At 37.9% G+C, this 14,243-nt stretch overlaps 1 protein-coding gene across 1 annotated transcript; it reads left to right on the top strand.

Annotated features, from left to right (window-relative positions):
• Positions 1–2,674: 2,674 nt before the first annotated feature.
• Positions 2,675–6,269, top strand: TEX12 (testis expressed 12). Its single transcript, XM_065882344.1, has 5 exons — positions 2,675–2,697; positions 4,278–4,353; positions 5,112–5,223; positions 5,313–5,364; positions 6,125–6,269. Exons 1-5 carry the CDS (start codon positions 2,675–2,677, stop codon positions 6,267–6,269), a joined length of 408 nt encoding a protein of 135 aa, XP_065738416.1.
• Positions 6,270–14,243: the final 7,974 nt, after the last annotated feature.

Here is a 14,243-nt window from a genome sequence, read left to right as displayed (position 1 = left end):
AGATAGAGTTTTCATTTCATAAGGTCATAAAACATCATGTCCACAGCAGTGATTACAAAGGAAGTCTAAGATAGGATGGCTGAAGGTGCTTGGTGCAGTGACTATAAGAAAAAAAAAAAAAGCACATTTAAGAAGCGCAGCAACTAGAGAAAGCCCGTGCACGGCAATGAAGACCCAACGCAGCCAAAGATAAATAAATAGATAGATAGATAAATAAATAAATTTATATATATAAAAAAAGTGTATGATAAGACTATACACGATTGAAACTGAAATAAGTTTTTATCCTCTGTGTTGTCCAATCGGGCCAATTAACACAAAAGCATTAAGTAAACTGTGATTTAAATAAGTAGAACACTAAGCAAGTTCATTTTAAATGGTCCATTGCCAATTATTTCTCTCCAGCTATAAAGATATATAATGCATAATTCACCCATTTCTTACTTTTGGGACAAACATTTTTTCCTTTGACATAGAGCAACCCAAATTTCTCTATGTCCTACCTACTTCACAGGGTTGTTTGCGAAGATTAAATGAGATGATGACAGCTCTTTGAATTTTTTTTTGTGAGATCCTAAATAAGAGCATATATATTTTTTTAACATCTTTATTGGAGTATAATTGCTTTACAATAGTGTGCTAGTTTCTGCTGTATAACAGAGTGAATCAGCTATACGTATATCCCCATATCTCCTCCCTCTTGCGTCTCCCTCCCACCCTCCCTATCCCACCCCTCTAGGTGGTCACAAAGCACCGAGCTGATCTCCCTGTGGTATGCGGTTGCTTCCCACTAGCTATCGATTTTACATTTGGTAGTGTATATATGTCCATGCCGCTCTCTCACTTTGTCCCAGTTCACCCTTCCCCCTTCCCGTGTCCTCATTCTTTGAATATTCTAAAGCACCAGACAACTATAACCCCGTGTGCCCTCTCACTTATTCTCACTTATGTAGCTTATACAATGGAGAAAAGATTTAAAAAATAAAATGTCTATGCTGTTCTCTTAATCTGATGTAAACATTTATGTATTAGGTGGAATCATTTTTTCCTGGAAATATTTTAACAACTAGATAACAACCTGTTTAGATATCATACAATGTGAAGGCTGGGAGAGGAATTAGGTCAGTATTTCTCAGACTTTTGGATTTGATGGACCATTAAGAATAATAACAACAACAATGACAATAATGAAGAAGAGATAAACACTGAGTGGATAACTTTACATTTTACCAAGTAAGGACATTAAAAATCTAAAAAATTTTATATTTTTTGTTTCTTGAGAGGACACGTTAACATCAAAAAATTTATGACATAGTAACAGAATAAAAGAATCTTTTAAAGTGAGTGCATTAACTTTAGGAAAAACTCATTACTTTTCCCTTCATTTTATCACAAATAGGGAACATTTCAATACAGATTGCTATCAGTCCTCAGATAGTGATTAGAATCCTTTAAAGACTATCAATAACTGCACCATAACCATTAGTCTATCTTTATTAAATGACTTACATTTCACAATAATGCCAACTCAAGTTAAACCAAGTACTTTTTTCCTAGGAGCTTACTTGAAACAATTGGCTTTTCCACAAACCAATAAATAAACATATGCACACAATACTTACATCTTGACAACTAACAGTTAAATAAGCCAAACGGAAAAAACCAATAATATGTATGTGTTAAACATAATTTGCTAAGGTGCAAGATTGTGGACCTGGAATTTATGGGAAGTGTTACTGACCTCTGTTTTATGAGGTGATATGCTTTTTATTTTCTTCCACAACTAACGGAGCATTAAGTGTGGAACGTCTATCTTTCAAGTTGCAGGTCAGAGTCACCACATTAAAGCTCCCCATAAGGCTAAACTTCAAATACGTGAGCCACGTGTGTTACAAAATTTTTTTTTCAAAGCTGCCAGTGAAGTTGATTAGTTATTGACACATCAAGAAGGGAATTTTCTCAACCGGTGTGATTCCGAAAGTTTGCACCAAAAAGAAAGAGGTGAAGGAACAGAGCTTCTGGATACAAAGTCTCGGCTTGAGGGCCAGGGGAACTCAGGTTTAAACCGTTGCTGCAGACCCACCATCTGGGACAGGATGTAACTTTTACTTGGAAAGTGGTGGTGGTGTGCTACTATTTCGTGTTCCTTTTCTGAGGTTCCAAGAGGCTGGGACACACCCAGCCTTCCTCTGGCAGTTCTTCCTTGGTCTTTCTTGAGAAACCAGTCTCAGATCTCTCCCTTCTTCCCCGGACACTAACTCGGAGGTGGCGAGTCCTGTTTCACGGAGACCCCAAAGCGAGAGGCAAGGTGGTAAAAAAACCCCTCTCCTCGGCAGCGCTGGAGGCGGTGCAGGCGCCTCACGTAATCTGCGCGCTGCACGCTGGGAAATCCGCCTGCCCGAGCCTGCGCACTCGCGTGTATGCCGGGCTTCCCCGTTCCCGTGCTTTGGCTGACGAGTAAGTTCCCGACGCCGCCGAGCCGCAGACTGCTCTCGGGCAGGGTCTGTGGGGATGAGTGCCGATGAGAGTGTGACAGGGTGTGAAGCAAGGCAGTGAGAGAGGGTGGACACTTACCCGGAGGGTCTCTAGTGGGGCTGAAACGCTAGTGGGGAAGAAAGGAGGGGCGCGGCGGGAAGTGAGAAGCAAGATAGGTGGGATGGCCTGGTAGGCCGAGATGGCGGTGGGAGGAAAGAGAAGGTGAGGAGAAAACGGTTGCACAAGGCCTGGGGGTAGTGCTTGGTAATGACGAAGGCACCAACGCCTCAGATTGCACAGCTGGGGTCAGTGGCTGTGAATGGTATTTGTCACAGGTGGGGAGGCCCAGCCTCTAGACCAGGCCTTGATTCAGCTGAGGGCTTAAACTATGACAGATAATCTGTTTTTACAGAAGCAGAATTACCTAATTAGAAGAGTTTTGATTTGACATACAGCATGTTCTTTTACTTTGAGAGAGGCGAGAAGAGGTGTAAAAGGAAAAGGGAAGAGAAAAAGAGGAAGGGAGACGAGAACCAATCTCGTGTTCGCTTCTCTGAAACATTCTCAAACTTCCCAAGGCAGAGTGAGCACTACTGTGCATGTGTAGTATTTTCAGCGTCTTACCGTTATAGCGCTTAAGTTTATATACTAGACTGGTACCGACAGGAATGTAGAAGCACTATATGGAATTTACTAAACAGACATCTTTTTTTTTTTTTTGCGGTACGCGGGCCTCTCACTGCTGTGGCCTCTCCCGTTGCGGAGCACAGGCTCCGGACGCGCAGGCTCAGCGGCCATGGCTCACGGGCCCAGCCTTTCCGCGGCATGTGGGATCTTCCCGGACCGGGGCACGAACCCGCGTCTCCTGCATCGGCAGGCGGACTCTCAACCACTGAGCCACCAGGGAAGCCCAAAACAGACATCTTTATTATTTGTTGTTGCTGTCTTTCTGTCATATATATGAATATTATACATGACTAAGCAAACAGATTCATTACAATTTTCCAGGTCAGCAGAGTTCCTCAAAAAGCAAGCAAAGTAAATGATAACTTGAGTGTAGACAGAGATCCTTATCTGTTAGGGTGTAGAGACTATACCATTCTAGGTTTCAACATTTTTCAAGTTTAAACTTAGTCTTTCAGATTCCCAGGGAAATTATCTTCAGAATTTATGGGAAAGTAATTTAAAAGTAAATTTTGATGCTATGTGAAGGTAAGATAGGACAGTGGAAACAGAAGTCTCTTTTAGACTAGAAGAGATCTTGGTTCTAGTCTGGCCCAGTTTTACATGTTTGAGTTTGGTCAACTATCTCTGCCTCTGTTTTCATATCTGTAAAATTGAGATTGAATTAGATGAACTGTAAGATTTGTTTCAACATTAAGATTTTGTGAAGGCTGAAAAATCCAGAATGAATCCTGAGACAAGGCAGAAAGTGCCAAAGAGACAGGCTTGGCTGACTGCATATAGAGGGAGTAGAAGAAAATCAAGGGGATGGTAGGTTGGCCCAGGTGATATATGACTTTGGATGCTCTACCGTAGAATTTGAGCTTATTCTGGAGCAATGAATAGTCAAGGGAAGGTTTTTTGAGTTAAGGGAATGCAGTAATCAGAGTTTTGAAAGACTGCCCAAACAGCAGTTGGTAGAATGAAACAGAGAAGGGAGAATTTGAGTAGGTTAGGTAAGTGACAAATAATGAGAGCCCAAACTAACAGTGGCAGGAGGAGTGGAAAGAAAGGGAAGGATTCAAGAGAGCTGCAGCATGAGTTTGTACCTAAAATTGACATTGCTCTAAACTTTGCAGCTCTTGCCTCCAGAATATGGCCAGTTACCTTGTAAAACCTGATTCTAGAAACTGCAAGAGACCAAGAGAGTTGGAGGTAATCTTTGTGCTTGTGGAGCCTTACTCTTTTATTTTATATACGTCTCAAATTTTTTCCATTTAAGATAATTCTACTGATAAATGGAATTTAATGTCTTCATATTCCCAGAGCTGGGATTGTCCCAGCAGGAGCTATGTTGACTCCAGCTGCCTTTTCAGTAAGTATAGGCCTCCAGGAAACTATTGGGAGGTTTCTTTGTGGTAATTTGTGATCTAGAGATAGAAGTGGGTTCATGCCTTTATAATACATAAGACTTTACATAATTATTTTGATATCTAAGTAGGATACCTAGGTACTATACTTGCTGATAGTTTTGAAAAAGAGCACTGCATCCTGCTCTTCTTCACTGCTACCCCACCAATTGATCTGTTTACATTTGGAACATTATTTGTTCCCTTAAAGATGATGTTATCTTGCAAAAATTTGCAAACATATGGCTGTTATCCAAATGAAAGTTTTGCTCTTTTGCTATGGAAAACATCTGCTGGCTCAAGATACAGGAAACTTTTTCATCAGGGGATTAATACTAAAGTCTAAACACATAATAAAATTATTATGTTGAACAAAGTTGGGCCTAAACGTTTCCTGGTTAATAAAATTACAAATAACTAATCAGGACACAAGAGTATATAATTTCCAGCATGTTTGCTTTTTTCTGAAAGAAGTTTTATTTGCTTTTTTTTTTTTTAACAGAATGTATATACCTTAAGCATCTTGCTAGCAATTTACATATTTTCTCTACTTTCTTTTGTTAGCCTCAAATGCCAGATAGTCCACAACTGTCCTCTCTTGGAAAATCAGATTCTTCTTTCTCTGAAAGCTCTGGACTATTTTATAAAGATGAAGCCCTGGAGAAAGATTTGAATGGTGATCTATAAAGTGCTTGTATTTCTATACATTGATATTGTAATATGGAAAGTTTATTATAGTTAACTTAGTGATTTATTTTTGAACAGATATGAGCAAGGAAATTAATCTAATGTTGTCTACATATGCAAAGATCTTAAGGCAAGTACTTACAGTATATTCTCTTGATTTTACACACAGAAGTTTTCTTCTGGAAACTCCGTAATGGGAAGTTTTAGTGCAGGGGCTACAAAACCTATCTAGTAATTATAATTTTGAAATTTCTTATTCTACCTCAGTTTCTTATAATAGATTAGTTGTTTATTTTCAAAGACTACCGTTTCTACTAAACATCTTTTGATACTCTCAGAGCTGAAACAAGGCTGGATATATTTTATTCTCTAATTATCAATAGATGATAAAACACTTAAATTTTTATGAAAAAACTTTCAGAAAGATACCATTTGGTGAAGTTAACCATAATAATAGAGTGATATTAAAGATAAATATATTTATGAAATGTTTAAATATTATCAATATATATTTGAAGGCTGAATTTAAATGTTCTATTGGCCTGAGAGTATCATGTTTTATAAGGTGTTTTTTAAAACTACTGGACAGTCACTGTATTTGAATAATGGTTTGTGTGGCTGTTAAGATAATGTATATAGTTTAGTATTAGAATTATAATGTGTAAGTTACACATTCTGCTGTGTGAAGGGACTTTTGAGTAGTCAAAAATATTTGTGGAACTAATTTAACTTTTACTGAGCAGTGCTTGTAAATTAATGAAGCTTTTTGATGTACAAAGCCATTTAAATGAAGTAGCTAACAAATATAGCATAATAGAACATGTCACTATGATAGTGTATTTAGATGTTATGACTATTTAGTTTAATGTAAAACTTTTTTTCCCCATTAGTGAGAGAGCAGCAGTAGATGCATCTTATATTGACGAGATAGATGGACTCTTCAAAGAAGCCAATAATATTGAAAACTTTCTAATACAGAAAAGAGAGCTCCTGAGACAGAGGTTTACGGTGATTGCAAACACACTACACAGATAAAATTGTGTACTTAAAATAAGCTGAGAATTTAAGCCCATTATTGTTGTAATGAAAGAATGACATTTGTGCTCTGAATGCTCTCCAGTTGTTAAGAAAATGTATACCTTAAATATAGAAGGGGAAACTCCTTAAATTTCTTTTCTCGATTTAAAAGGGGCATTAAACTGGACATTAATATGATACATAACTTTTCTTTTGAGAGTCAGATATTTGTCATATTTTATAAAAGTGTAAACTATTTAGATTGTATATGGAGCCTCTTCTTTTTTTTTCTTAAACCTCCTAACCTTTCTTAAATTTCTAAGACTCAGTGAGTTGATTTGATAATATTTAACAATATTGCACCTTTTCTTTTAGAATATTTTGTTTAAATAGCAGATAGATAGCTTTGGAGATAGTTTTAAGATGTTTTCCATGGACAGCATTGAAAAAAATTAAAACCCAAAAGTAATTTGTCCAGTTTCTCAATATGTAGTTAAACCGTGCTATTGCTATTTAATATTACCATTTGATTCTTTTCACTATTATTATTATACATTGCTAATAAAAATTTGGTTTAAAATTATTGTCTTGTGGTAAAATAAAAACCAGAAATTACTAACCAGAACTTTATATGAATTGACTTTTTTACACGTCAGCCATATCAATGGTACAATTAATGAAGTATATTTAGAAGCCTTAGCAGCTAGCTGTGTGGTATAGGATAAAGATTAGTGGTCCAGAAGTAAAGAGATTGTTTAAACAATTCAATCTCAGTGAGTCATTTCAATCCTATTATAATGCAGAAATTGAATTCAGACTAGGAAATCTCTACTATTTATCTAGCTGAAAAAATCCTCCCTTTGTTGGAAGGTACTGCTATGATTTTATTGAAAACTTTTAATGTTATATAATTACATGTGATAGCTATATTGATCAAATTTTTAAAAATCACAGCACCAATTGTTCAATCATATAGATAATTCGATCTATTATTTGTATATTTTGCCTATATAAGCAATCACAAATTTGGACATATTTACAGGCAGTACTACAGGGAATTTGGTATTCCTCAGGTGGACAGCATGTTTGCCTTGCTGCCTTCTAAATGTTAAAATCTCATTTCATCAAATTACTATTTTAAGGCATATATACCACATATAATAAATATTCATACAAGAAAGCACTGAAAACAGTGAAATAAAAGAATATTTACTAAAAGTATTGGTTATTAAGTGGAAAAAAATTACTTGGTTTGTAGAGGGATATGTTAACGTCACAGGATAGGTTGGAGGTCAATGAAGATTAGAAATGGGATTTTTAAAATTTTTTATTAAAAAAATTTTTTTAAACATCTTTATTGGAGTATAATTGATTTACATTGTTGTGTTAATTTCTGTTGTATAACAAAGTGAATCATCTATACATATACATATATCCCCATATCCCCTACCTCTTGCATCTCCTTCCCACTCTCTCTATCCCACCCCTCTAGGTGGTCACAGAGTGTCGAGCTGATCTCCCTGTGCTATGTGGCTGCTTCCCACTAGCTATCTGTTTTACATTTGGTAATGTGTATTTGTCAATGCCACTCTCTCACTATGTCCCAGCTTACCCTTCCCCCTCCCCATGTCCTCAAGTCCGTTCTCTACATCTGTGTCTTTATTCCTGTCCTGCCTCTAGGTTCTTCAGAACCATTTTTTTTTTTTTAGATTCCATGTATATGTGTTAGCATACGGTATTTGTTTTTCTCTTTCTGACTTACTTCACTCTGTATGACAGTCTAGGTCCATCCATAGAAATGGGATTTTTAAATACTGAGTGCAACAGGAAGACTGTCTCTGAGTTGGTATGACAAATCAGCTGGACTTTGAGTTATTCTGTTACCTTAGAGTTATTTAATGTTTAAATACGAAGATGACTCTGCTGGCCTATCATCATTAAGAAATGTTCTTGAGTTATTTTTTTTCTAAGCATTTGTTATTAATGTGAAAGATAAGGCTAACATTGTTTCAGAGTGGATTTCGTATTATATTATATCTTGATAGTGTCACCATTGTTCAGCATCTGGTTCTTCCCTGTGTAGGTTAAATTTGATCATTTCATTGGGTGTGTATAAGACTAGGGAACTGATTTTTAGTCACAGTGTGTTTACTGGTCAGAACAGGTACCTCCTGGGGAAAAAGTTCCTGAAAGCCTAATTAATGCTTATTTTTTAATCAAATTGGATGTCTTTGGTACCATCCACATGAGAATAATTACCTCACAACTGGAAATATGCTATTGCAGGAATATATTTGCCCTTTGATTTATACTTATCACTCATTTCAATAAGATTTCATAAAGTTTATAAATTATTCTTCACTAATTACAAATCAAAATATATATTGAATCTCTTTGTACATCATGATCTGCTAGACACTGTGGGGAGTATAGAATAGTTTAAGATACTCTGTTCTCCCTTCTGACAAGTTTGACCACTCCTTTTTTTTTTTTAACATCTGTATTGGAGCATAATTGCTTTACGATGGTGTGTTAGTTTCTGCTTTATAACAAAGTGAATCAGCTATACATATACATATATCCTCATATCTCCTCCCTCCTGCGTCTCCCTCCCACCCTCCCTATCCCACCCCTCTAGGTGGTCACAAGGCACCGAGCTGATCTCCCTGTGTAACCACTCTTTTCTTGAAATGCACTTATGTGTCTTTGCTAGGAAGGCATGATATGTCAATGTTAAAAGTATTTCTGTGGCACTCCTGAAAGGAGTTACTAGAAGTTACTGGAAGTTACTAGAAGGCTTTCTCAAGGGGGTCAGATAGGTAGTTTTTTTTTTTTTTTTTTTTTCTTTTTTGGTACGCGGGCCTCTCACTGCCGTGGCCTCTCCCGTTGCGGAGCACAGGCCCCGGACGCGCAGGCTCAGCTACCATGGCCCACAGGCCCAGCCGCTCTGCGGCATGTGGGATCCTCCCAGACCGGGGCACGAACCCGCGTGCCCCGCATCGGCAGGTGGGCTCCCAACCACTGTGCCACCAGGGAAGCCCCAGATAGGTAGATTTTGAAATGGGTTTTTGAAAAGGAAAGAGGGAGGATATTTCAGGCAGGGAAAAATTTGATCAGAGGCACAGAAAAAAAAAGCGTGGTAAGTCATTTTACTGGGCTGAGAATTCACAAAGGGGAATAGTGTATCATCTAAACTGCTAGAGAGCAGGACGGAATCTGTTCTGAATTTGTAGCACAGTATTTGATACATTGGAGCTCAGAAATGTTTGTTAAATTAATAAATTATTTATGGTTATTAGTTTTTTAAGGGTATACCTTCACAGGGCTTTAGTCATACTAGATTGTTAGAGAATGTTTTGCAAATTAAATGAATAGAAAAGGAAAGGTGAGATGCTAGAAAGGCAGAGAGACAAAGGATGAAAGGTAGGTTGTGGCCAGATTGTAAAGTCCTTTGTTGACAGATTAAATTTGGACTTTATTCTGTAAAGGAAGAGGAGATCTGAATCATTCAGAGGAGAGGAGTGGCGTAATGAAATTGATCCCCTGGATCAGCTGAATTGTAGTGTGAGGACAGATTTGAAAGAGGAAAATTTAGGGAGGGAGACCACTATTGGTGGTCCAATTTCAGTATTTCTAACAGCAACTTACTATAGATAGGTTGTTGGGATACTTGTTCTGGAAATGAGACTAAGAGTGGTTGCAGGCATTTTGAAGTCCTGCCCTTTAATCCCCACCCCTTTCTATTCTGTCAGTGAGCCAGGGACAGCCCAGGAAGTGAGCGTTTCACTGCCAGTCGGTGTGAGGATTTGGGAATCACAGGATCTGCTGCTACTGAACTCGATACAAAGATGTTTTTTCAAATCTTTCTACGTTTCGTCAGCAATCTTTCTACCATTGTAACTGGTTTCCTTTCTGTGGTAGTACACTGGATTCCAGGTAGGGGATTTGCCCCTTCCTCTTTCTCTTTCTCTTTTTTCTACCAGCCTGAACTTAGATCTCTCTGCCTCTTTCCTGAAGAATACTAGGGGCTTCTGAAGTTTTCCAATCTGTGTAGAGCAGATACGGGCGGCAGCACTGCAGAGCTGGGAGTTAAAGGAGATTGAGTCAGGATTTGTTTACTTGTTTTCGGGGAAACAGCCTTTCTGTTTGTATATTTTATACAACATAAAGGGGTGGGATTCAGGGTTTAGGAATTCTCTTGGATCTGCAATAGGAAGAATATTCACTATTTAGAATTTTCTCATTTGAAAATCACTGCTACATGTTCTAATGTAAATGTTTGGTTCTTCTGTTTGCATTCTGGGGGACTGCCTTAAAACCTCTGTTTATTGTTTTGTAGCTTTCTGTTGTATCTACTAACTGTTACATGATTTTATTCTTGAAATTGGCTGATATAGAGCTATTAGACATCATACTGATATGCACTAAAAACTTTAAAGTTATTTAATTCGGGGGTGGTGGTGATGGTGTGACGAACTGGGAGATTGGGATTGACATATATACACTAATATGTATAAAATGGATAACTAATAAGAACCTGCTGTATAAAAAATAAATAAGATTCAAAAACAAAACAAAACAAACGAGAAAACCTCATTGTCCTTCAACCACACATTCCCATTGTTCTTGAAACCTGCTTTATGGGGGGATGGCACCTGAAGAGGGAAAATAACAACCGCCCAGGCTCTTATATCTTTCTGATAAATATCAGGCTGCAGTCACTTGTGAATGTTTCCCTCATTAGGTTTGGATAATTGATTGCTGAGTCTTGCTGCTTTCTTCTGAGAAAGGGGCAGTATATAAAATATATCTTATAAAAAATATGCTGCATCTGATTTAAGAATAAATGCTCAATTTCAGGGCTGCAAAAAAATGAAAAATAAAAAAAATAATTATTTAATTCAGTAATGTAGTGCTTGCTCTGTGTAAGGCAATGTGTTAGGTAATGGGGTGGAGACAAAAACAAGACCCTGTACTCAAGGAGTACTGGTAGTAGAAGTCATAAACTATATTCATCTTTATCACACTAGGTGGAGTAAGACAAATGCCGTAAGAGAGCTAAAACATGCTGTGTGATTTCAGACTAAGGAGAATCAGTTCTTACTCTATGAAATGGGAATATTGTGTTTATGAAGCTGGTGACATGGGCACTGCATCTTGAAGGATGCACCACCTTAAGTAGATGAGAAATATCCTAGGTGAAGACAGGTATACGATAATGATGAGAAGAGACTGGAGAGCGGTCCAGTTTGGCTGGAGGAGAAGGTATTAGTGAGAGGCATTACTGGACAGGTAGGTTGATGTGAGACTGTACAGTGCCTTCATCAATGCCTGGCCAAGTAGTTCAGACCTTATTTGGTAGACAGTGAGGAGTCATTAGTAAAGGTTTTATAGAGGAATATACAACACAATCAAATCTGTGCTTAGAAGATGAATTCAGTAGCAGTGCTCCCTAATGCTTTTACGTTATAGCTCACATAGAAAATGATAATATTTTTACTGCATAGTGGAGTAAATTGGATGAGATCTGGAACTCCATGAGCTGTGTAGAGCGGGAGGTGATTGACATGGGGCCTCAGCCATCCTAAGGACTAAGGGGATCAAGAGGCCCACCAATTAGGAAGCTCTGGCATAGATGATAGCTTCCCTATCTAGTTTCAATTAAGAGGCTGTGATAATATCCATCTAAGAGGTTGTGAGGACCTAAATTATGACAGTAGAAAGGAAGTTACTGCTAGGCAAGAGAATATGAAGCATCAGTGCTTATGAGAACAGGTTCAGGGTGCAAGAAAAATTGGGGGAGCTACCCAGGAGAGGTGGACTGGTAAAAGTCTTTACAAAGGTTTTGTCCCAGGCACCCTTGCAAACTTCTGAGCCCTAGTAATATATAATGGCTACCCTATATCATCCCCTTGTCCTCTTCCTGGCCTTGTGTGGGTATGATCAGCAGAATTTAACCACTTATTGAATGTTAGGGGGACAGTGAAGGAAGACAAATTCAAGGCCCACAGAGATTTTGAAGCTATGTTATTTAGCAGGTGGGAAAATTGATTTGGAAGGGGGAAAATGAAAAATTCTCTTTTGACATGTTGAGAGTCACCTGCAAGAAGTAATTGGTGAAAATAAGGGACTAGATGAGATTACCAAGGGAGAGGGCTGAGGTTAAAGAGTAAAGGTCCAAGGTCAGACTTTAGGAACACATTCATGAGGTGATAAGAAGAGGAACCAATAAAGGGAATTACCTTTTGGAAATTATCTATTATTATTATATTTAATTATGATGATGGACTTGAACAGGAAGTTTTATCTGCCTTTTATTCTCATTATCCACATTTTATCATTGAAAAATCTGAGGCTCAGAGTGATTAGTAACTTGCCCAAGGTTGCTAGCTAGTAAGTAGGAAGCTGGCATAAAGCAAACAGAGGAAGCAGGAAAGTTAGAAAAGTGCAATGTCTCAGAAGCTAAGAATAGAAAGGGGTTTAAGGAGCTGTTGCCTACAATATCAAGCACTATGGGAAATATGAAGAATATATAATAAACTGCCACCAGGATGCTATGGAGTACAGAACATATAAACATGTAAATGTTTTCTAAAATGTAAAATGTTTTAAGTTCATGAATCTCTATTAAGACAAATACCCAATCAGGGTATTCAGTTTACTTCTACTTAAGTAAGAGGAGTAAAAGATGTGACCTCAGGGAACTTATTTTAATCTAAGAGTGAAAATAAGATAAATATGCATAATAATAACAAAAGTAGTAAGATAAATACCAGAGGGTTTCCTTTTCTAAGTTTTCAAAGCATCCTCTTTATACCTCTCATCTTGGTGGTTCTCAAATTTTGTAGTATGCCTAAGAATACCTGCTTGCTCTACCTCAGAGATTCTGATTTCTTAGGTCCAGAGTGGGGTCCATGAATCTGCTCATTAGCAATAACACCAGGTATTTCTGTTACAAGTAGACCCCAGGCCAGACCTTGAGAAATAATGCTCAAACAAAACGCTGACTACAGTATAAATGATCTACTTATATGTCTGTTTCCTAGGCAGTGAGTTCCTTTACATCTGAGTTCTAACAATTTTTATCCCTCAGCAGTGCCTATCACTTTGTTGAATGAATAAATAATTCAAAGAAAGAAGATATTACATCTTGTTGATTGGTCATTGAAAGCTACATAAATAATAATAGGTAACATTGTTTGAGGGACTTCCCTGGTGGCGAAGTGGTTGGGAATCCGCCTGCCAATGCAGGGGACACAGGTTCGATGCCTGGTCTGGGAAGATCCCACATGCCATGGAGCAACTAAGCCCGTGCGTCACAACTACTGAGCTTGTGCTCTAGAGCCTGCAAGCCACAACTACTGAGCCCCTGTGCCACAATTACTGAAACCCACGTGCCTAGAGCCTGTGCTCCGCAACAAGAGAAGCCACCGCAATGAGAAGCCCATGCACTGCAATGAAGAGTAGCCCCTGCTCACCGCAACTAGAGAAAGCCTGCATGCAGCAACGAAGACCCAATGCAGTCAAAAATAAATTTAAAAAAAAATTTATAAAAAAAGACTCAAAAAATTGTTTGAATATTTACTATGTTCTAAAAACTTATTATAACCTACCCTGTTTATTATTTATAGCCTTAGGAGCAATAAGGATTATTATTATTCCCATCTTAGGAGGAGGAAGCAGCACAGAGAGGTGGTCTTCCTTAAGGATAATTATTTGGAAAATGGGAGGCCAAGATTTGAACCCAAGCATTCTAGAGCCAGTCAGAGCCTGGGCCCACACTCTTAAGTATTACACTATGCTGCTTCTTAAAGGAAATGGCATTTCAGATAGACTTTGAACAATAGATAAAATTTCCTTAGGGATAGATTAGTGGGAAGGACATTCAGGGTGAAAGTGAATTTTCTTTGGGAAATCAGGAAATAGTTGGGTTTGACCAAATTGTTACTTATAGGAAAGTAGAAGGACTCAAGTGCTCTAAACTCAATTTTT

Source organism: Phocoena phocoena, chromosome 8, assembly GCF_963924675.1.
Source record: "Phocoena phocoena chromosome 8, mPhoPho1.1, whole genome shotgun sequence".
Taxonomy (NCBI): Eukaryota; Metazoa; Chordata; class Mammalia; order Artiodactyla; family Phocoenidae; genus Phocoena; species Phocoena phocoena.
Note: the sequence above shows the minus strand (reverse complement) of the source record. Positions and strands in the feature narration are given on the sequence as shown.

Coding starts and splice junctions, on each gene's coding strand:
- TEX12 (XM_065882344.1), top strand. CDS start 2,675: ATGGCGGTGGGAGGAAAGAGAAG. Junction 4,354..5,111: donor AGAGACCAAGAGAGTTGGAG/GTAATCTTTGTG, acceptor TTCTTTTGTTAG/CCTCAAATGCCAGATAGTCC. Junction 5,224..5,312: donor CCTGGAGAAAGATTTGAATG/GTGATCTATAAA, acceptor ATTTTTGAACAG/ATATGAGCAAGGAAATTAAT.